Source organism: Hemiscyllium ocellatum, chromosome 34, assembly GCF_020745735.1.
Source record: "Hemiscyllium ocellatum isolate sHemOce1 chromosome 34, sHemOce1.pat.X.cur, whole genome shotgun sequence".
NCBI classification, from domain to species: Eukaryota; Metazoa; Chordata; class Chondrichthyes; order Orectolobiformes; family Hemiscylliidae; genus Hemiscyllium; species Hemiscyllium ocellatum.
In genome coordinates this window covers 36561607-36583565 of record NC_083434.1, presented here as the reverse complement: position 1 = coordinate 36583565, position 21959 = coordinate 36561607, and the positions used below count along the sequence as shown (strand labels likewise).

The window sequence follows — 21959 nt, the reverse complement described above, 5'->3', positions numbered from 1 at the left end:
TTGCAACACATGACAAAGTTCTAGCCCATAGACTTAACAACGTGCTGAAGGCTTTAAGCAACAATCCCTAAACCACACAATAGGATAGCTCTGTTATCATGCAGTGGGGTCATGGAGCAGATTGAGAGGAGAAGTGAGGTGACTGTGGAAATAATCACCAATAGCTTTCTATTATCAACGCATGAACAAATACAATGCCAGGACAAATAAAAAGCTCAAGTATAACATTTTATTGCTTAGATGGTTTTATACAGAACAGCTTTAAATTTTTGCATTGGAAATAAGTACCAAAACTCTGTGATTCTCTGTTCATGTGGCATACACCAGATGTGTACATAATATTTAGCAGCAGTAAAGATTCCCTTTACGAAAAAATATGGATTCTGGATTTTCAAACAATGTTTTATGGATTAATGCATTACTTTTATTTCCTTTTAATTTTCCCCCATTAAAGTTTCTTTCCTTCTTGAAAATAGACAATAATTCACTAAACCTCTGGTAATAAAAAGCTCTTTAATCATGGTGCAGTGAAAAGTGACTGTTTTTTTTTTTTTTTTTGAACAAGCTGTAAACCAATTAATTATCGTTATTTTTCTTTCACAGTCAAGTGCTTCATGTAGTGATTGAATCGTCTCAGCTTCAAGTTCTTAAAGTGGAAGAAAATTTGGAACTAGAAAGGGATTTAGTAGATGCAATTTTTTTTTTGAAAAGCCCTGAGAGAGACAGTCGGAATTACAAATAACTGATAAAACAAATTAGTTCCACATGCAATCTATTCTAAGATTCACCCATAACTCAGCACAAAATAATTTTCTCCTTTTCACAGCTTTTGAAAAGAAAACGCAACAGATTTGCTTCAGTCAGACAACAAAACCCACTAATAAAAGAATCAATAAAATGTGGCAAGGGCCATATAAACTAATATTGCCAGTACAGAAAAAAATACTAAATAAAGCTTTAAATCAATAGTGATTATTGCTAGTACACTGTTCCAGCTTAACGCTGGGAGAATTTTTTTCCTTGCTACAGTTCTGCATTATATAATTGATTAATGGCTGCTCCCCAAGGATGCTGGATTAGACCATCGAGAGCAGAATTGTAAATAAAAAACCTTAAATTCTTTTGTACTGAATTTCATATTGATATAAGATTTAACAAAAAAAAGTGTCTCCTAATTCATTTTACCTTCTTAGTCCCATTTTCTTGTTTCTAGCCAAAACAACCCAATGCGCATTAAAAATGGAGGGGGGGAATCTTGTGGAAGCCATCTTGCATTTTCACAGACAGTGGCAAACAAGTTCCACCTTAATCAAAATACATCTTAAAAGACCAAATTACAAAAAGAAAACAAAACTGCACTGTTGTGCACACCATAAATGGAGAACAAAGTCATAATTGTTTTGTGAAAGAAACAAAATAAAAAGCCATAATTGCTATTTTGCCCCTATGTTTGTTATTTATGGTGAAAAACTGGCCCAGAGATTGTCAGCGTCATTGATCACTGTAAGGCCTTTCTGGAAGACTTAGTACAGCAGTTCCTCATTAGGGGCCTAAGCACAGCCTATGCCAAGTGCATTTTGATGCCCCATTATTATGTGTTATTTGTTTTAAAAATCAGCTTTAAAATATAAACACATCACAAAGGAATTTGATACTTCCCCAAGATTGTTCTCAAAAAAAAGGCTAGCTCTTCTTGTTGTACTTATTTTGAAACAAGGATTTTCGAGCACTTCTGAACAGAACTTTAGTTGTGCACAGCAATCAGGTCATAAGGCACTTGGAAGATACAACATGCAGTCTGGAGAGTTGCACTGGATTCCTCTCACTCGTGTCTCTTAAGGCGTTCCATCGCACCAGAGTTAGAAAAAAACTCTGCCAGCACACAGGCGGACTAGAACAATTCACCACAGCAGCCTCATCCCTGCTTGGTGTTTTGCGGGTACAAGAGAGTCAATTTCATTCCAAAGTATGGTGGCACAGCTTTAAAGCAACAAAAACCTCCAGTTCCTTGGAAGCCACATTATTCCACTCCAAGCAGGCAAGGAGTAGACTCCACTGAGCCCAGGACATGGTTCATTGGCGCCCCACTAGGTATTCCCAGAAAGTTCTGGATGATGTCTGAGGAGCCTGTGGAATCAGCAAGTGTCTTCTCTGAGTTTTTTAATGATTCTTGGTCATTGCCCTGAATAAGGAAGGTTCCTTGCCTCACACCGTTGACTGCTGTTGCTGGGCGAATGAGGCTGTTCTCTGGCTCGGCTGCTTTGACACCTGCCTGGCTGGGAGATTGGCTCGCTGTGGTTGTCACTGGGCTCCCTGCAATGCTCAGTGGCAACGGGGAGTCATTGCTGAGGCTGATGCTAGTGACTGTCTCGCTCTCGTTGTCCGACAGCTGGCTGGAGCCCGCCTGTTCGGCCTCACTCTCACTGTCGTCCTCATCCTTGGACAATTCATCGTCATTCTCACCCAGATGTCTCTTGGCCACCTTGGCTCCCTTCTGATGGATGCGCTGATGGCGGACGAGGCTGTGTTTCAGGGTGAATGTCCTCTCGCAGGTCAAGCATTTGTATGGCCTCTCACCTGAAAGAGCAATAAGTGGAAACATTATGTTTTTGACCAGAGTGATGCCCATGAATGCTAGCACAGACTGCCCAACAACAACTGATAGCTCCCCAACTGATAAACAGTGAACAGCCCAATCACTGCTTACGTCACCCAGTATACCTCTGCCCTCTGAATACAATGGAAGCTGGGAAACAGGCCTTTCGGTTGCCATAGGGGTGCAGAATGTAAAAGCCTGACCTCTGATACTTTCCTGGTAACTCAGTCACTACCAAATACCAATGGAAGATCATACAGTAGTCCCTCCATACCCGCAAGTGATACATCCCAAGGTCGGCACGGTGGCTCAGTGGTTAGCGTCGTTGCCTCACAACGCCAGGGACCCGGGTTCGATTCCTGCCTCGGGGCACAGCCTGTGTGGAGTTTGCACATTCTCCCTATGTCTGTGTGGGTTTGCTCCAGTTTCCTCCCACAGTGCAAAGATGTGCAGGTCAGGTGAATTGGCCATGCTAAATTGCCCATAATGTTAGGTGTATTAGTCAGGGGTAAATGTAGGGTGGGTTACTCTTCAGAGGGTCAGTGTGAACTTTTTGGGCTAAATGGCTGATTTCCACACTGTTGGGAACCTAATCTACCCACCCTGGAAACCTGAAACCATGAATAGGCTGAACCCATTCATTTAAATGGGAAATTTATCTTCCTGGCAGCCCCCGGTCCCAAAATGTTCCCTGTAATATGTTCAGGCTGCGGTAAACCGCGGGGTAACTGATATCACGGAACCAATTCCGCAGATACAGTAGTCGGCCTGTACTTTCACAGGAATACTCTATCAGTCACTAATAATTGACAGTTATGACTTAAATAATCAGAAAAGACCGTTCAGCATGTCGGGTCTGTACTACCAAAACTATGCTAAGTTTACACTCATCCCACTTTCCAGCACTTTGTCCAGAGTCTTGAATGTTACAATATTTCGACTGCTCATCCAAGTAAGTTTTTAAAGGCTGTAAAGTTTCCTGCCTCAACTACCCTCCCTGTACTTTGCACCTATTCCGTCTTGTGCTCCCTGACCTACTTTGGTTCCCTGTCACTGCCTTCAACCCAAACAGGAGAATGCATTCCAAATTCCCAACACCATCTGGGGGGCCCCTCCTGTTTGGGTTGATTGTGAGGGACAGGGAACCAAAGTAGGTCAGGAAGCACAAGATGGAATGGGTGCAAAGTACAGGATCAAGGGGCCAAATGGCCCACTTCTGATTGTCCATTTCTCCTTCAGGGACAGGCTGCAGTTCCACCAATGGCCACCACTCAATCCTGGTGTTGCTGAGACAACAGTGATGGGCTCCCCTCCGGCAGGACTTTACCCCAAGGGTCTCTCTCTGATGCAATTATGGCCACTGCCAGGATATCATTACTGTTAGCCAGCCAGGTTTCTGACTGGCACTGTGCTGGCAGACATTCTGGAGTCAAGTGCAGGTTATTTGTTCTACCAACCCAAAGTCTGATTTTCCCTCCCTCCTGACAGTGGGGGAAATACAAAAATGCTCGGTTAGTATCTTGCCCATAGTTCCCTCTTACTCACATGCTCAGGAAACCACTGGGTTAAATAGCAGTGACCTCCATCTTGCTATTTAAGTCAGAGGGGCCACTTATACTGGCTTCAAAACAGTTTGATGTTGTGGGAAATTCACAATTTAGCCAACAACTAACTGATCTAACATTTCACAAGCAGACAAGAATATAAGCTAAACCAATGTCAATCTCCCCCACTTCCCCCAAAAGGTTCCCAGCTGTGCGGAATACACAGGCCATCATGGACAGTTAAGGGGCTTGAGTCAGCGTCAGCACATCTTGTTTTCATTTTCCCAGCTTCAAACAAACTGACAATGTGAAAATCAACAAAGAATCATTTGTTAACTGGCACTAGCACACTAAGCATTAAAACAAATGCATACATCTGCTGAGAAATTGAACTAAAGCACTGTTCTGACTTGTTTGCAAGACTGGGGTTTCTTTTCTTTGTGTTATAATCCAGGGGTCTTCATAAGAGGCCATGTTTTATTTTTCACAGAGCTGTGTACAATAAGACTTTTGCAAGTTTCGCTATTATCAAAAAACATAAAACATGCATCTTTATGAACAAGCTTCGCATGGGAAGGTTATTCCACTAATTTCCTGTCATCGTGTCAATCACTGATTTAGTGAAATGTTGGCAATGCATCAGTCACACCAAGGTGGTTTATGTCCCAGCTCTGCTGACAATGCCATCACCCTCCGACTCCCTTTGCTTCATGGAAGAATACTTGCGGGCTGTTCCTGCCACTTTTCAGGGAGGCCACGTCTCTCTCTCAGTCTCTCGCCATCTCCCTTCCAACTCCACTGTTTCTTGCCAACTCACTACCCCTGTCACCCTAGTGCCCAGGCTAAACAAATGGTGTTCTGATTGAAAAGACAGACTTAATTTTGGCCAAGTTTACATCTCTTGGTGCACCATATTTAAAAAAGCAGCCTAACAGAGCTCAAACCTCTCAGGCAGCTATGCATAAAGTACCCAAGGGAGGATCTGTTTCTGAGGTGTGGATTTCAAGACACTGCTGAGTAGGGGTATTGCCAGCTCTACTTACAAAGTCTTTCACTTGTAATGAGGAAGAAAACATGACCTGAGGATGAAGATTGCCTCTCAATTTCCCAGTGCTCTGACAATCACAGACTGTCTTTTGCCTGAATTTGCTTTTTACTAATGGTGAGCCTCTCAATAACAAATGTGGGATAGAAACAGCCTGAGACTGGAGAAGCAGCTCCTTGCAAACTCAGTCATGTCTACCTGCCTGTATTTTAAACACAGGTCTGTGGGGCCTGACACTAGTGTGCAGTCTGTATGCCGGATACCTCTGCCTTAATCATTAGATACTACTTTGTTCTGACAATGAGGATCCTATTGGGCATCCAGTGAGGTAAATTTCTTTCCTCCGAATGTATTTCTGGTGGAAACTCACAATAGACTAAGAAAAGATAGTGAGGAGGGTTTAGAAAATAATGCACAATTCAGGTTACCATATATAAAGAGGACTAACGAACTGGAGAGGGTGCAGTGAAGATTCAGAAGGATGATACCAAAAGCAGTTTATATACCAGTAAAGAATTTACAGGCCAAGTCTCCTTTTCGCCTGTAGAAAGGCAACTGAGGGGTGACTTAAAATGACAAAATGAATTTGAAAGGACAAGCACAGAATGTTTCATCTTGTGGGGTGGAAAGTGATTTAGTGAGATGTTGGCAATGCAGCAGTCACTCCGACTCCCTTTGCATCATGGAAGAATACTTGCGGGCATAGATGACTCTTTCAAAGAAATGGCAGGTTGGCTGAATGGCCTTCTGTATTGTATGATTCTACATTGGTAACAAATTCAAGTGTGAAAGGGGAAAGGCTTCATTTCTCTCTCAAGGAAACAAAATCCTGCTGTCCCAAGCTGCAAGCTCACCCTCCACCTCTTGGGAAGTTCCCCAAATCCTCCACACAAACCTCAATCTCACCCCCCCAGCTCTGCGATCCTCATTCACCAGATCATTCAGCACCTCTGTCTTGATCACCCCCTCCTTCTTAACCCAAATCATCTCTCCTGCCCTGGCCATCCTCTACCCCCATGACCCTTCCCTATGACCTTCCCCTCTCTGCCCTTCCCCAAATTCCCCAACTGTCCATTGTGTACAGGAGGGTTCTCTGACAAAGTATGTAGACAGGCCAACAAGGGGTGAGGCCACATTCGATTTGATATTGGGTCATAAACCCGGCCAGATGTTAGATTTGGAGGTAGGTGAGCACTTTGGTGATAGTGACCACAATTCAGTTATGTTTACTTTAGCAATGGAAAGGGATAAGTATACACTGGAGGGCAAGAGCTACAACAAGGAGAAAGGCAATTACGATGCAAGTAGACAAGATTTAGGTTGCATAGGATGGGGAAGGAAACTGCAAGGGATGGACACAACAGAAATGTGGAACTTTTCAAGAAACAGCTTACAGTGTGTCCTTGATAAGTATGTACCTGTCAGACAGGGAGGAAGTTGTGCAGTGGAGGAGCCATGGTTTACTAAGGAAGCTGAATCTCTTGTCAAGAGGGAGAAGGCGGCTTATGTTAGGATGAGATGTGAAGGCTCAGTTAGGGAGATTAAGAGTTACAAGGTAGCCAGGAAAGACCTAAACAGAGAGCTAAGATGAGTGAGGAGGAGACATGAAAAGTTGCCGGCGGATAGGATCAGGGAAAACTTTAAAACTTTCTATAGATATATAAGGGATAAAAGAGTGACTAGGATAAGACTAGGGGCAATCAAGGGCAATAGTGGGAAGTTGTGCGTGGAGTCAGAGTAGATGGGGAAGTATTAAATTAATATTTTTTGTCAGTATTCAACTGCAAATATAAATTCCCAGGGCTGGATGGGATTTATCCTAGGATTCTCCGGGAAGCCAAGCCTTTGCCTTTAACCTTTATATCGTCATTGTTTACAGGAGTAGTACCAGAAGACTGGAGGATAGCAAATGTTGTTCCCTTGTTCAAGAAGGGGAGTAGAGACAACCCTGGTAATTATAGGCCAGAGCCTTACTTTGGTTGAGGGTAAAGTTTTTTTTTAGATTAGATTACTTACAGTGTGGAAACAGGCCCTTCGGCCCAACAAGTCCACACCGACCCGCTGAAGCGCAACCCACCCATACCCATACATTTACCCCTTACCTAACACAACGGGCAATTTAGCATGGCCAATTCACCTGACCCGCACATCTTTGGACTGTGGGAGGAAACCGGAGCACCCGGAGGAAACCCACGCAGACACGGGGAGAATGTGCAAACTCCACACAGTCAGTCGCCTGAGGCGGGAATTGAACCTGGGTCTCTGGAGCTGTGAGGCAGCAGTGCTAACCACTGTGCCACCGTGCTGCCCACGGTGTGGAAAAGGTTATAAGAGATACGATTTATAGTAATCTTAATAGGAATAAGTTGATTAGGGATACTCAATATGGTTTTGTGAAGGGTAGATTGTGCCTCACAAACCTTAATGAGTTCTTTGAGAAGATGACCAAACAGGGAGCTGAGGGTAAAGCCGTTGATATGGTGTATATGGATTTCAGTAAGGCGTTTGATAAGGTTTCCACATAGTAGGCTACTGCACAAAATATGGAGGCATGGGATTGAGAGTGATTTAGCGGTTTGCATCAGAAATTGGCTAGCTGAAAGAAGACAGAGGGTGGTAGTTGATGGGAAATGTTCATCCTGGAGGTCAGTTACTAATAGTATACTGCAAAGATCTGTTTTGGGTCAACTGCTGTTTGTCAATTTTATAAACAACTTGGATGAGGACATAGAAGGATGGGTTAGCAAATTAGCACATGACACTAAGGTCGGTACAGTTGTGGATAGTGCCAAAGGATCTTGTAGGTTATAGAGAGACATAGATAAGCTGCAGAACTGGACTGAGAGGTGGCTAATGGAGTTTAATGCAGAAATGTGTGAGATGATTCACTTTGGAAATAGTTACAGGAATGCAGAGTGAATGGTAAGGTTCTTGGTAGTGTAGATGAGCAGAGAGATCTTGGTGTCCACGTATATAGATCCCTCAAAGTTGCCACCCTAGGTTGACAGGGCTGTTTAGAAGGCATACGGTGTGTTAGCTTTTATTGATAGAGAGATCGAGTTTTGGAACCATCAGGTCATGCTGCAGCTGTACAAAACTCTGGTGTGGCCACATTTGGAGTATTGTGTACAGTTCTGGTTGTTACATTATAGGAAGGATGTGGAAGCTTTGGAAAGGGTTCAGAGGAGATTTACCAGGATGTTGCCTGGTATGGAGGGAAGGTCTTACGAAGAAACATTGAGGCTGCTTTCATTAGAGAGAAGATTGAGAGGTGACTTAATTGAAACATTCAAGATAATCAGAGAGTTAGACTGAGTGGACAGTAAGAGCCTTTTTTCTATTTTTCCCCCTCCCACCCCTCCATTTTCCACCATCCCCTCATCTCTTCCCATCCCCCCCACCTGCCATCTCCCTATACCCCCATCTCCCCCTCCTCCCATCTCTCCCCCCATATTGACCTCCACCGCCACCACTCACCCCCATCCTCCCCATCACTAGCCCCCACCCGCAATCTCTCGCCCAACCCCAACACTCCCACAACCCCATCTCTCCCCCTCCACCATATCTACCCCTCCCCATCACTACCCCAATCCCGTCTCTGCTCCTCTCCTGTCCACCCCCATCTCCGCCCCGTCTCCCCCTCAATCTCTGACGCTCCCCCGCCCCGTCCCCCTGCCGCGCCCCCCTCGTCCCCACTCTCCCTCCCCGTCCCCCCCCCCCCCCCCCCCCTCCCCCCCCCCGCCCCCCCCCGCCCCTCCCCCCCCCCTCTCCCCATCCCCCCTGTCTCCCCCCCCCCCCCGTCCCCCCACTCCCCCCCTCCCCCCCCTCCCGCCCCCCCCCCCCCACCCCCCCCCCCTTCCCCCCGCCCCCCCCCCTCCCCCCGCCCGCCCCCCGCCCCCCCCCCCCCCCCCCCCCCCCCCCCGCCCCCTCCCCCCTCCCCCCCCCCCCCCTCCACCCCGCCCCTCCCCCCCCCCCCCCCCCCTCCCCGCCCCGCCCCCCGCCCCCCCCACCCCCCCCCCCCTCCCCCCGCCCCCCCCCCCCTCCCTCCGTCCCCCCCCCCCACCCCCCCCTCCCTTCCCCCCCCCCCACTCCCCCCGCCCCCTCCCCCTTCCCCCGTCCCCCCCCTCCCCCGCCCCCCCCCCCCCACCCCCCCCCCACCTCCACCCCCCCCTCCCCCATTCCACCCCCCCACCTCCACCCCCCCGCCCCCTCCCCCATTCCCACCGTCCCCCCCCACCTCCACCCCGCCCCCTCCCCCATTCCCACCGTCCCCCCCCACCTCCACCCCGCCCCCTCCCCCATTCCCACCGTCCCCCCACCTCCACCCCGCCCCCTCCCCCATTCCCACCGCCCCCCCCACCTCCACCCCGCCCCCTCCCCCATTCCCACCGTCCCCCCCCCACCCCACCCCGCCCCCCCCCCCACTCCCCCCGTCCCCCCACCTCCACCCCGCCCCCTCCCCCATTCCCACCGTCCCCCCCCACCTCCACCCCGCCCCCTCCCCCATTCCCACCGTCCCCCCCCACCTCCACCCCGCCCCCTCCCCCATTCCCACCGTCCCCCCCCACCTCCACCCCGCCCCCTCCCCCATTCCCACCGTCCCCCCACCTCCACCCCGCCCCCTCCCCCATTCCCACCGTCCCCCCCCACCTCCACCCCGCCCCCTCCCCCATTCCCACCGTCCCCCCCCACCTCCACCCCGCCCCCTCCCCCATTCCCACCGTCCCCCCCCACCTCCACCCGCCCCCTCCCCCGTTCCCACCGCCCCCCCATCCCTCCTCCCCCTTACCGGTGTGTGACCGCATGTGCCGGGTGAGGTCCTGCAGGGACCAGAACCGTTTGCTGCAGACCGCGCAGATCTTCTTCCGTTTGTCCGCCTTGTTCGAGCCGCTGGGCGGGGCCTTCCTGAGCTCGAGCTGCCCCGCGGCGGTTGGCGGTTGGGGCGCGCGGGCTCCGGGGGCGCCCCCTCCTGCCCCTGCCGCCTCTCCCACGTCGTCCTCCCGCCGCGGAGGGGGCCCGTCTGAGCGGGAGGCGCCCGCGCCCTTGGCGGGCCGCGAGCGGAGGGCCCCGGGCTGCTCGGCCGCAGGCCTCGGGCCTCTCCTGGCGTCCCGGTCCCGGCGGCGCTCGCAGGCGTGGGCCTTCCTGTGGCGGGCCAGGGTGGCGGCGTATTTGAAGGTTTTCCCGCAGACGCCGCACGAGTTGCGGCCCTCGGCCGGCGCCGCGCCCGGGTCGGGGCTGCCCAGCTTGAAGTCGATCAGCTTGCTGGCGAAATCCAGGTCCAGGCTCTTGTTGCTCTGAGCGTCCTCCTCGGCCTCTTGTTGCTGCTCCTCCGTGCCACCCTCGGCGCGGACCGCCGCCGCCGACTCCGCTTTGGGCTCGCTCTCGCCCGTCGGTCCCTCAGCTCCAGGCCGCTCCGGGGGCCCGGGCGAAGGACAGGCCGCTGCCGCCGCTGGAGCTGGCGAGGCCTCGGTCACCGTCATCTCCGACTCGGGAACGTTACCTGAGGGCGACACAGAGGGAGAGAGGTTAGAGAGTGGGAGAGAAAACAAACTACCGGATAATAGAAAACACAGCTCAGAAAATCCAGGAACAAGGACAATTAAAATAAACAACAAAAAAACCATAGGTCAGAAAAACAGCAACTACCAGGAAAAGAGACAAATTAAACAAAAAAAACACCTACCAGGCGCAGAAACAAAAACAAAGTCAGAACATCAACTACCACCAAGGACAGAGACAATAAAACAAAACAAAACCTCGACATCTATTAGGTACAGACAATAAAATGTACAGGTCAGAAAACCCAACACCTACTAAAGACAAGGACAAAATACACAGGTCAGAAAATCAATACCTATCATGGACAAAGACAAATAAAAAACAAAATGTACAGGTCAGAAAACCAACTGAAAATGTGTTGCTGGTTAAAGCACAGCAGGTTAGGCAGAAAATCAACACCTACTAAAGACAAGGACAAAAAACACAGGTCAGAAAATCAATACCTATCATGGACAAAGATAATAAAAAACAAAATACACAGGTCAGAAAATCAACACCTATCATGGACAAAGACAAATAAAAACCAAAATATACAGGTCAGAAAACCAACACCTACTACAGACAAGGACAAAATACATAGGTCAGAAAATCAACACCTACCATGGACAAAGACAAATAAAAAAAATCACACGTCAGAAAGTCCACAACTGCCAGGGACAGAGACAATAAAATGCATAGGTCAGAAAACCAACACCTACCATGGACAAGGACAATGAGAAACAAAAAAGACACAGGTCAGAAAATCAATGTCTATCAAGAAGAGGATCAGTAACAAATAAAACAAAAACACTCTTCAGAAAATGAACAATATAACTTCCAAAGAAATGGACAATAAAATAGACAGGTCAGAAAGTGAAACCACCAAAGATGGACATAAGCAAAACTATTGGGGACAATTAAACACGGGTCAGAAAGTGAACAATCATCAAAGATAGGCAAGCAATAACTACCAGATACAACAGAACAAAGAGCTTAACTTTCCAAGTTAGGCAGCCTGTTCAATGCATGGGCCCACTGTTTAAACCAGTGGTCTCACTACGCTATCACAAAAAGTGGCTCCATCTCTCAGGAGCGTCATCATTTACTATTGACACAGGGTATAGCCAACATGGACTGGTTTAAGTGTTCATTCATGCCAAACTACATGATGAATTCTGTTTTATGTATCTTACAACTCAAGGCAGGTCAAACAGATACCACTAAACTAAAGGACATTCATAAGGTACAAGTATTGGACAAACATCTGGTTGAGTTTCTTTGTGATGTGTGTCTGCGTGTGTCAATCAGAATATTGTTGAGCGTGTATTGAAAACTGGACCTTAGAGAAAGGAGCCATCACAGATAGGATCATGTCCTTGTAAACAAATCCTAATTCATTGGGAATGATTATGTTGGGAATTTTAGGCAGGAGAAATTAGTTGTACCAAAGCGACCAACTGATGTACTTTTAGGCCAATTGTTTGCAATCAGTATTGTTTAAAGGAAACTGCCTTGGTGCAAAAAGTGTTTGGCATTTCTTTTTGGTTTTGATTTGAAGAGTGTAAAAGGGGCAGAACATTGTACATCACAGGAACTTCACTAGTGAAATGAATTACAAAGAATTCTGGTATGGTTTATGCCCTCACATAGTGCAATTATAAGCAAACAAAATAACCATTTGCCAAATACTTTTGTGTTGCCCCCAAGAGGCAGAGCTCCTTCAATCATTTTGGAAGTAAGGCCTCTCTCTCTCTCTCTCTGGACTGTTTGCTCTCGCAGGCACTGCCCCCTTGCTACAGCAAAGCCTGACTGCACTTCTCATTTCAATTAATCCCTCACAAGAGCAAAGGAGCACTCTTTAAACCTACTGAAACACAGCACTATGACTGGAGCTAGCTCTCTCTGGTGGTAATTACCTGTGCTTTCCAGGGGCTTTGCATCAGTTGCTTTGGATCTGGCAATCAGGCCATTTCTTCGCAGTGACCGGTTGGCAACACCATGCTTGCGCAAGAGGTGGCGTTCACAGTTAGATTTGGTGGAAAAGAAAGCATCACATTTTGGACAGGGAAAGGGCTTCTGACCTTTTATTAAAACAAAAAGTAAAAAAAAACAAAAAAAGTAGCTATTTATGCAGTTTGTGACAATCGCATTGTCTTATATAAACGAAACAGAAAAAAAACACTAGTTAAACGGTGTTTAACTAGTAACTACAATATTCCCAAATTAATACCATGCCATCTTACCAAAAAAAACCCAACATAACACATTTTAACTGGGTGTCCATAAACTGCTGTTGCTGCTGCTATGGGGCTTGCAAATCTTGTTAATGAGTAACTTGACACACACAGCCCTGGGTTACTCTTCACTGCGATGTGAATACCTCTGTGGAAGCAGTACCTATGGTGTTAAATTGCTCAACTAAAATAAAAAGCAGTTTTTAAAAAAATGCACAGCACTGGGAAGAATCTGACAAGGAGTTCAAGACACAGCTTCTACTGCCCATGGGAGTGAACCACATGTCTCAGAAAAGATTGCATCCTATAGGATATTTTCAATAAAATCAAAATTGTGCTGCATGTTAACACAATGGTTTCATACATTTGAGTGGGTTAAACAGTTATTGCTTCTTTTCAGCAACAGATTGGAGTTCGAGACTTCAGCATTTGTCACAAAAACGATACGATGCAAATTCAGGCTAGCCAACTTTGGCGGGGAATTTAAAATCAACAGCTCCTGGTCTGGCCTAGCAAAGCAATTTGAGCAGTGCAGCCGTAGTAAACAGTCCATTGGCCAAGTGATTGGTGAATAGGCTTTTTCCAATAAAATGATCATTTTAAGATGAAGCTCCTTTCTCTAGAATGGCTATGAGTGCCATTCTCTTTATGTTACATCTGCCAACCTCTGGCAAAAGTGCAATTTATTGAAGATTTACTGCTATTACTTCTCCCACTGTAAATCTAAAAACACCACATAGAGGGAGCTGGCAAGACTCTGTTTCTGTGATACAGCAGCCAGCTGATTTTCGGGTGGAAGGCCTTCCCTGATCTGTCAGAGTATTTCCAGTGTTTTTCTTGGTTTACTAACGTTCAGGTCCAAACAAACTATAGAAGCTTTTAACTTTGTCTCAGACCTCACACACTTCTGTGACTGTGGTGGTGTTCAGCAATCAGTTTGCTCAGTTCCCATCAAAGCCTGACACAGCCCCCAGGGGCAAAGAGCTGGGAACAGGGTGTGGCCCTCTCTGCTGTAAGGCTCCATGTTTCATATACTGTGCACACACATACTGTGTCCTCAATCATTTTCACAAAGAATTTCCATTTTTGTGAGCTATATTACTTTACAGAGTTATTAAACTGGACACTGCCCCCAAGGAGGTGGTGGATTGCAACAGCATTTTCTTTTTACAAGGCAATATTTTGAGAGTTTACAGATCTGCTCAGGTACCCCAGGTTGCTTTGCTATTTTGAATCCATTTCACACAACATTATGTCAATGTTATAAATACGCAAATACTCTGCATGAGTAAAACTGTACTTTTAAAATTTAGATTCCTGAATGGGCCATTTGGCAACTTGCTTGACCCATCAGCCAGATAAGGAAGTCCACCTGGTCCAACTCCACTCAACCCAACACAAATCCATTCACCACCTCTTTGCCTTAAGGGATGTGGACAAAACCCAGTCTTCCAAAGAGTCCACTGAAAGGTGAAGAAAAATGCCCACTCAGCACAAAGGCACATACTAATAGACAACCAGCCCTCTAGCACTGATAGAATCAAAGAGCCTTACTGCACAAGAGGAGACCATTCAGGCCACCCAGCCCAGCTCTAGTCCTTCAAAAGACTTGCACCTTCATTCTCTTTTTTTTATATATATAAACCTTTCATCAAGTTGCCTGTATCTCTCATGAAGTGACAAATTAACAACACTGCCACAACAATAACAAGAGGGAAAGATAGGGAAGAGTGAAGTAGTTTAAATTAAAATGGAGCTGATGGGGGGAGATAATGCACTCCAATCCCCTGTAGTGCCCACCTCTTTTCTCTCCAAAGGTTTTTTTTTAAGTGTACTAGTGGACATGGTGTGCTTCCTCTCCACAATGTAGCCATGGAAAGAGGACAGGCAGTTCAGAACTATGACCCTTCTGCAGCATGTGTCTGAATCTGAAGGTTGTGTTCAGGAACCCCATCAGGATTTGAGCATAAAAATCCAGACTGAGACACCAATGCAGTAATGGGGCAACGTGTGTGCAGCTGTTTCAATGTTCTGCACAAGCTGATTATAGAACTGACTTCCAATTCCAGAAGTCACTGCTGTGCACAGGCCACACAGTTGCTTAAGAAAATTAGAGGGATTGCTGCTGGGTGAGTGCTGCACAGTTGGAGATGAAGGTTTTTGAGTGTGACCTGAAACTGAAACTCTATCTGCCCTTTCAGGCCAAATTAATATATTCCACAATGGCCAATCGATATCACAGAAACAGATTATCTGGTCCTGAAGACATGGTTTCTGGAAACTTACTCTGTAAATTGGCTCGCTTGTTTTCTATATTAGAACAGCGACCACATGTCAAAAGTCAGGGTTAATTAGCTCCGTTGGCTGAATTGCAATGCAGAGTAATGCCAACCGCATTCCTGCACCGACTGAAGTAGTGTATTTATGGCAATACCGGCTCGATAGGCCAAAGGACCTATCTAGGCACTGTGATTCTAGACACTGGGTGCAAGGGGAAAACACACTGCAAGAACCAGAAAGTCCAATTTGCATTTCAAAAGGTTAATTACAGCAGCAAGGATGAGCAAAGTCCATTCCTAAGCCTTTACACTTTGATCAACTGATACTATCATTTTCAAAAGGTAATCTTACACTTGCTTGCTTCTCATTACAAAATCCAAAGACTCTGCGAAGGGAGAAAACTCATTGGAGCCCAGGTGGCCTTAATGGCCCAGTAAAAGCCTTGAAAATTGAATTATTTGTTGTCTTTTCCTTTTTCAGACCCGCATTCTCTCCCTTCCCCCTTACTGCTGGAAGAATTGCAATTTATTTCAAAAACATTTGCAAAGCGACAAAGGCTTCATTCAGAAGGTCAAGTGGCACCAACACAGGACTTGGAAAGGAATCTAAGGTAACCCCGGCTCATTATTAAAAAAGGTGTCTCAAAGTCAACACCACCACTCATTGTACACCAGTTCAGAATCCCACCATGTAAAAGTGTTTGTACGCAATCCTACAGCAAAGCGTGTCACAGGAAAACAAACAAGATTACATGAGTGAATGCACATCAATGCTGCATTCAAATAAAGCTCAACAATTACATGGCCTTTAGCCTCATGTCTAACTAAACACAACCCTCTCTTCTCCCTAACCCTAATAGACTGCGACCACCAGTCAAACTCAGTAAGTTGAAAAGTTTTATATTATAACAGCCAGTCAACAAAAAACAGGGAATATTAACTTTCACCCCCCATGTATAGTTTTTATAGCTGGTGTCTTTAATTTTTTTTTAAACCCTCACACTACTGTCAAATTGCTGGTATCTTTATTAGGAAGGGTTCAATCTAACTCCTATTACTGCAAAGAGGAACATCATTCTCAAACGCAGTTGTTCAGACTAATGTCATTCTCAGGTCTCCGCCGCATCTGCTTATAAAATATTCCCAATTCCTTCGTCTCCGCCGCATCTGCTTATAAACCTGCAATCCTCTTCCTGACCTCTCCGCCCCCACCCCACTCCGGCCTATCACCCTCACCTTGACCTCCTTCCACCTATCCCACCTCCATCGCCCCTCCCCCTAGTCCCTCCTCCCTACCTTTTATCTTAGCCTGCTTGGCTCTCTCTCTCTTATTCCTGATGAAGGGCTTATGCTCGAAACGTCGAATTCTCTATTCCCGAGATGCTGCCTGGCCTGCTGTGCTTTGACCAGCAACACATTTGCAGCTCATTCTCAGGATGACATGGTCCTGCTTGACTGACTGGTTATCAACATCTCCAGATTCTCAATTGCTAAACGAGACATAGTGCCTCACAGGACAACAATGATCCAGGTTCAGACCCTGCTCTGTGCTCCTTTGCTGTTAAGGATAAGGATATGCCAAGGTGACCCCCGCACTGAGCAAGTGTTTTGAGTGCCCCATACTGAGTTCCAGTGACTTGCTCGCTTACAGATGTGAGGTGATGGTTCTTTTTGCTGATAACCTACACCCAGGATCCCTGATGTTAAACAGGCTGCCAATGTGTACTGTCTAAGACAGTGGTTAACAACCAGAATGTCAGGATCCTACAAGCATTGCTCATTTTCCCTAATTCCAGGAGCATCTTTGCGGTTTTTAGGTCATTTGAAAATTGTCTCATATATTATTCTTACATTCATTGAAAAATAATCATTCAAAATGTCTGCACTCGCATTCATTCACTGTTTCAATTGTGAACTTACTTTATTATTACTTTTGTTTTATGAAGCACACACGATGGGAGGGAATGACCAAGTCTCGGTTGATGGTCCATACAATTCCACAGTAAACTAGTGGGTTCCATAACCAAAAGGGATTGAGAAACCAATAGTCAAGGCTCATAGATTGACCAGCTGAGTGAGGCCTTTCAGACCCAAGCACAGGACCACGGACTCCAGGTCAGAAAGAGTCAAAATAACACAGGAAAAGGCAGGGCAAAATCAAAAATATTTGGTTTTTCCAGAATAGTTGTCTGATTTCAGAATAATTAACTGCATTAAATTCTAAATGTGAACAATTGTATAGTGGTCTTACCTGTGTGTGTTAACATATGACGCTGCAGTGAACTAGCCCAAGGAAATAGGCGTGGGCAGTATGGACAAGTGATTTTTTGCACTGAGTTAGAATAGGAATTTTTTTTCCCCTTCAAGGTTATTATGTCTCCTTTTTCCTTTCCCTGGGAATCTTTTTCCTCCTTTTCGGGTTCCTCTTTGACACTGGTGGACTGTAGAAAAGGACTGAACTTGTTGGTGTCGGTCGTGGCCAACATTTTCTCCACGCTGGCAAATTCCCCACTGGACTCTGGGTCTACGCCGCTGCTGCTGACACTGGGTCGAATCTTCTTGAACTTGAGACTTCGCCTTCTTCCCTTCTTCTTGCCTGGCCCCGTTGCCCCCGCCAATGTTTTCTCCGCGGTGTGTTGTGGGGCCAAAGTTTTTGCTGGGCCATTGGTTCCTGTTTGTGGAGTGGCCTTGGTAGCCAGGCCAATCTTTAAATCCTCTGCCCCATCAGACGAGGGGGTGGGCTTGTTAGCTTCAGCACCATCCTTGACATCCCTCTTCAACAAGGCGGGAGCAGATGAAACAGAAGAAATTATTTGGGCGATGGAAGCCAAGGGTGGCAGCTCTTTGCCCGTGGCAGGTTTGGGCAGGAGCAGCGGAGGTGGTGGTTTAGGCCTCAGGGGTCGCAGCATGCTGGTGCTGGCAACCACGGCTGGGAGAGTGGCCGGACTCCGGGTGGGCACCAAACCCTGCAATGGCGAAGAATGTTTCGTACTTACGTGTTTATCAAGGCTGGTCTTCGCCTGGAAGTTAGAAGGGCACTGCTGACAGGCAAATGAGCCACCATTAACAACCAGCTGGCTCTCGTCCTTATTTTCTTTGCCCAGGTTTGTTTTATCCTTTGGGGGGTTTTTGGGGACAGACAAGTCTATGGGCTCCAGGGTGCTGTCAAACTGTGTAACAACGGGTGAGGCATGCTTCCTGAGCAAGTGGCACTCCTGTTTGTAGGAGTGGAAAGACACATTCTTGTTCTTTTGAGAAAAATCCAGCGGTTCGTCCAAGTCCATTGAAAAAATACCCATGGGCTCCATTTTTAAGGAGCCCTGGGTTAGCGACCCATGCATAAACCCATTCTGAGGCTCCTTGCACGAGACCGGAGAGCCATTTGCAGAGATGCTCTCCTCAGATAAAGTGGGGGACACTGCCCCATTTTCACCCACGAGGCAGTCCACCAACAGGATGTGCTTTTCCATCTCCTTCTCCTCAACGTGGGTGTGCTGCTTAAGGATGTGACGGATGCAGTTGTTTTTGGTGGAAAAGCCCATGTTGCACTCTCGGCACTCAAAGGGTTTCTTCTGACAGCTGCTGTGTGTCCTCAGGTGGTGCCGGAGGGCGCGGTAGTATTTGAGGTCTTCGCCGCAGTACTTGCACACAGTGTCTGGCGAGCAGAAAGAGTCCACCAGCTCTGCGGTGTGGCTCTCCGCGTACTCAATGTTCTTCTCAATGTCCTTGCGGGTCATCTTGAGGTGCTTCTTGCGCAGGTGCCTCTCACAGTTGGCCTTCACTGTGAAAGGGTAGTGGCAGATTTTACAGATGAAGGGCCTCTCGCCGCTGTGTGTGCGGAGGTGGCGGATTAATGCAGCCTTGTCTGCTGCAATGTACGTGCAGATGTTGCACTGGTATGGTGAGATGCCCAGATGTGAGCGGATGTGAGCTTTCAGCACACCAGAGAAAGCAAACACCTGGTTGCAAAAGCGACATGGATACAAGACTTTCTTCAACGCGGGAACCTTCTTGCTGGACGTCCCCGTCATCATGTCTTTGAGATCTCCTTCCATGACTTCCTGTTTTATAGCCCCGTTCATCTCCATTGGCATCAACGCTTCAATAATACTATCCTGCTCAAGCTGGGTCTTCATCTCAACGGGGCTCAGCGGCTCAGTCTTTGGCTGAAGAAAGGGCTGCGCTCCGTTCACAGGTTTCACCTTCAGGTCCTGAGGGCTGCACAAAGGCCCAGCTACCGTCTTCACAAGCTTCAGAGGAGGTGGGAAAAGGTTGGGGCTAATGCATCCGGGTGAAGCTTGCTGGGAACTCATGAGCGGGGGTGGTGTGGAAGCCACAACGGTGCACGGTGCAACCAGGGGCTTTGGCTTGAGCGGAGGCATCTGCCTGTAGATGGACTGGTTCGGGATGGAAGGCGCCTTGGACAGTGGTGGCAGACTGATCTGTGTGGGAGCAGAGGACGCCATTTTCAGGATCTGCTGAATGTCAGCAAACTCAATGGTGGACTCACTAGAGATGGGCTTCACCACAATACTGCTATCGGGCTGGATTATAAAGCCCTTCTGGAAAGGGTGCAAGGACAAGATCTTAACCTTGTCCTGAAGTGGAGAGAGGGAGGACAGGCTTGCTCCCAGGGAAGCCAGGTCTAAGGGTGGTTGATCCTTCACAGTAGCACAGTTGGCCTCTTGAGGTAGTTTCCAAGGGGGCGTTTCAGCCCAGATCGTGTGGATATCGAATTCTGTGGTTTCCTCTCGTTTCACCGCCTTCATTTCTTTGGCGTGCTGCAGACCCAGTGACGCCATGAAGGCTTTCTGCTTCACGTCCACGTCGGGCATTTGTTGGGGTTCCAGTAGACCCTGGCCTCCTTCCAGCTGCCCCCTGTGGGTTTCGAGGTGTAACTTCAGAGCCGCTAGCATTGGGAAGGCTTTGTTGCACAATTCGCAAACAAACCGGTGAAACTTGCTTGTGCATCTCCTCAGGTTCAACTCAGACCAGACCTGCACAAAAGAAACAACAAAAATACATTAAAAACAAAGACCAAGAGGAGAGGGCCTTGACAACACATGTTCAGACAAAAATACACTTGCATTTATGCATTAGGAACACCCTGGTTAAAAGATGGACCCATTGAGGAATACCCTAGGTAAAAGCTGGGCCCATTAGGAACAGAGCTGAAAATGTGTTGCTGGTTAAAGCACAGCAGGTCAGGCAGCATCCAAGGAACAGGAAATTCAACGTTTTGGGCCAGAGCCCTTCATCAGCCCATTAGGAACACCCTGGTTAATTGCTGGGCCCACTGAGGAACACCCTGGTTGAAATCTAGGTCCATTAGGAACACCTTGATGAAAAGCTGTGCCCAAGGGTTTGTCTCGTCGAATGAAGGAATTATTTTGTGCATCTGAATTTTACACTCATTCTGTTAAAGATTGCTGAGTTTGAAGTATTTCCTGGTTTAATTATAGCAGAGTCAAATTATAGCTCCTGTATTGTTACTCCTCCCATGTTCCCTTCAGGAATGATTGCACCAGACAGGTTACATAGGAGATTCCCCAGAATGTGGCCTGGGCTGGAGTGATTCAGCTCTGAAGAGACTAGATAGGCTGGGGCCACAACAGAGAGGGCTGAGGGGAGATCTGGTTGAGGTGTTCAAAGTTCTAAGGGACAGGGACAGAGTAGATGGGGAGAAACCTTCCCCTCCTTAATAGAGAGGTCAGTAACCGTGGGGCATAGTTTTAAAGTAAATGCAGGAGGAAATTTAAGAAAAAATGTTTTTCACTCCAGAGGGTTATGAGCATGAGGAATTCACTGCCCGAAACAATAATGGAAGTGGGAAGTGTGTTGTTTGTCCAATGTGTGCAGGAGGGTTTCCTGACACAATATGTAGACAGGCCAACAAGAGGTGAGGCTATACTGGATTTGGTTCTAGGTAATGAACCAGGCCAGGTGTTAGACTTGGAGGTAGGTGAGCACTTCGGGGACAGTGACCACAACTCGGTGACTTTTACTTTAGTGATGGAGAGGGATAAGTGTGCACTGCAGGGCAAGAGTTATAGCTGGGGGCAGGGAAATTATGATGCGGTGAGGCACGACTTAGGATGTGTGGATTGGAAAAACAGGCTTCAAGAGAAGAATACTAATGATATGTGGAGATTGTTCAAGGAACAGCTACTGAGTGTCCTTGATAAGTATGTACCAGTCAGGCATGGAGTTAAGGGTCTTGTGAGGGAGCCGTGGTTTAATAAGGAATTGGAATCCCTTGTTAAAGGGAAGAGGGCGGCCTATGTAAAGATGAGGCGTGAACGTTCAATTGGAGCGATTGAGAGTTATAAGGTAGCCAGGAAGGATCTAAAGAGAGAGCTAAGAGCAGCAAGGAGGGGACATGAAAAGTCCTTGGTTGGTAGGATTAGGGAAAACCCAAAGGCTTTCTATAGGTATGTCAAGAATAAAAGGATGACTAGGGTAGGAATAGGTCCTGTCAAGGATAGTAGTGGGAAGTTGCGTGTGGAGGCTGAAGAAATTGGGGAGACACTGAATGAATACTTTTCATCAGTATTCACTCAGGAACAGGACATTGTTGCCGATGTGAATATTGAGTCACAATTAATTAGAATGGATGGCTTTGAGATATGTAGGGAAGAGGTGTTGGAAATTCTGGAAAGGGTGAAAATAGATAAGTCCCCTGGGCCTGATGGCATTTATCCTAGGATTCTCTGGGAAGCAAGG

General features: G+C 47.2%; 1 protein-coding gene across 5 annotated transcripts in view; it reads right to left on the bottom strand.

Moving 5' to 3' along the window:
* Window positions 1-215: 215 nt before the first annotated feature.
* The window catches only part of rreb1a (ras responsive element binding protein 1a), a 226421-nt gene continuing 204677 nt past the window's right edge, over window positions 216-21959 (bottom strand). For 4 of the 5 annotated variants that reach the window (XM_060850146.1, XM_060850148.1, XM_060850144.1 and 1 more), the window contains exons 9-12: window positions 17488-20233; window positions 12640-12804; window positions 9975-10685; window positions 216-2577 (exon numbers count right to left, since the gene is read on the bottom strand). In XM_060850146.1, the coding sequence (XP_060706129.1) occupies window positions 2021-2577; window positions 9975-10685; window positions 12640-12804; window positions 17488-20233 (4179 nt within the window). In that variant the 3' untranslated portion in view covers window positions 216-2020. The remainder of the gene's footprint in view (window positions 2578-9974; window positions 10686-12639; window positions 12805-17487; window positions 20234-21959) is intronic. The other variant, XM_060850149.1, reaches the window with a different exon arrangement.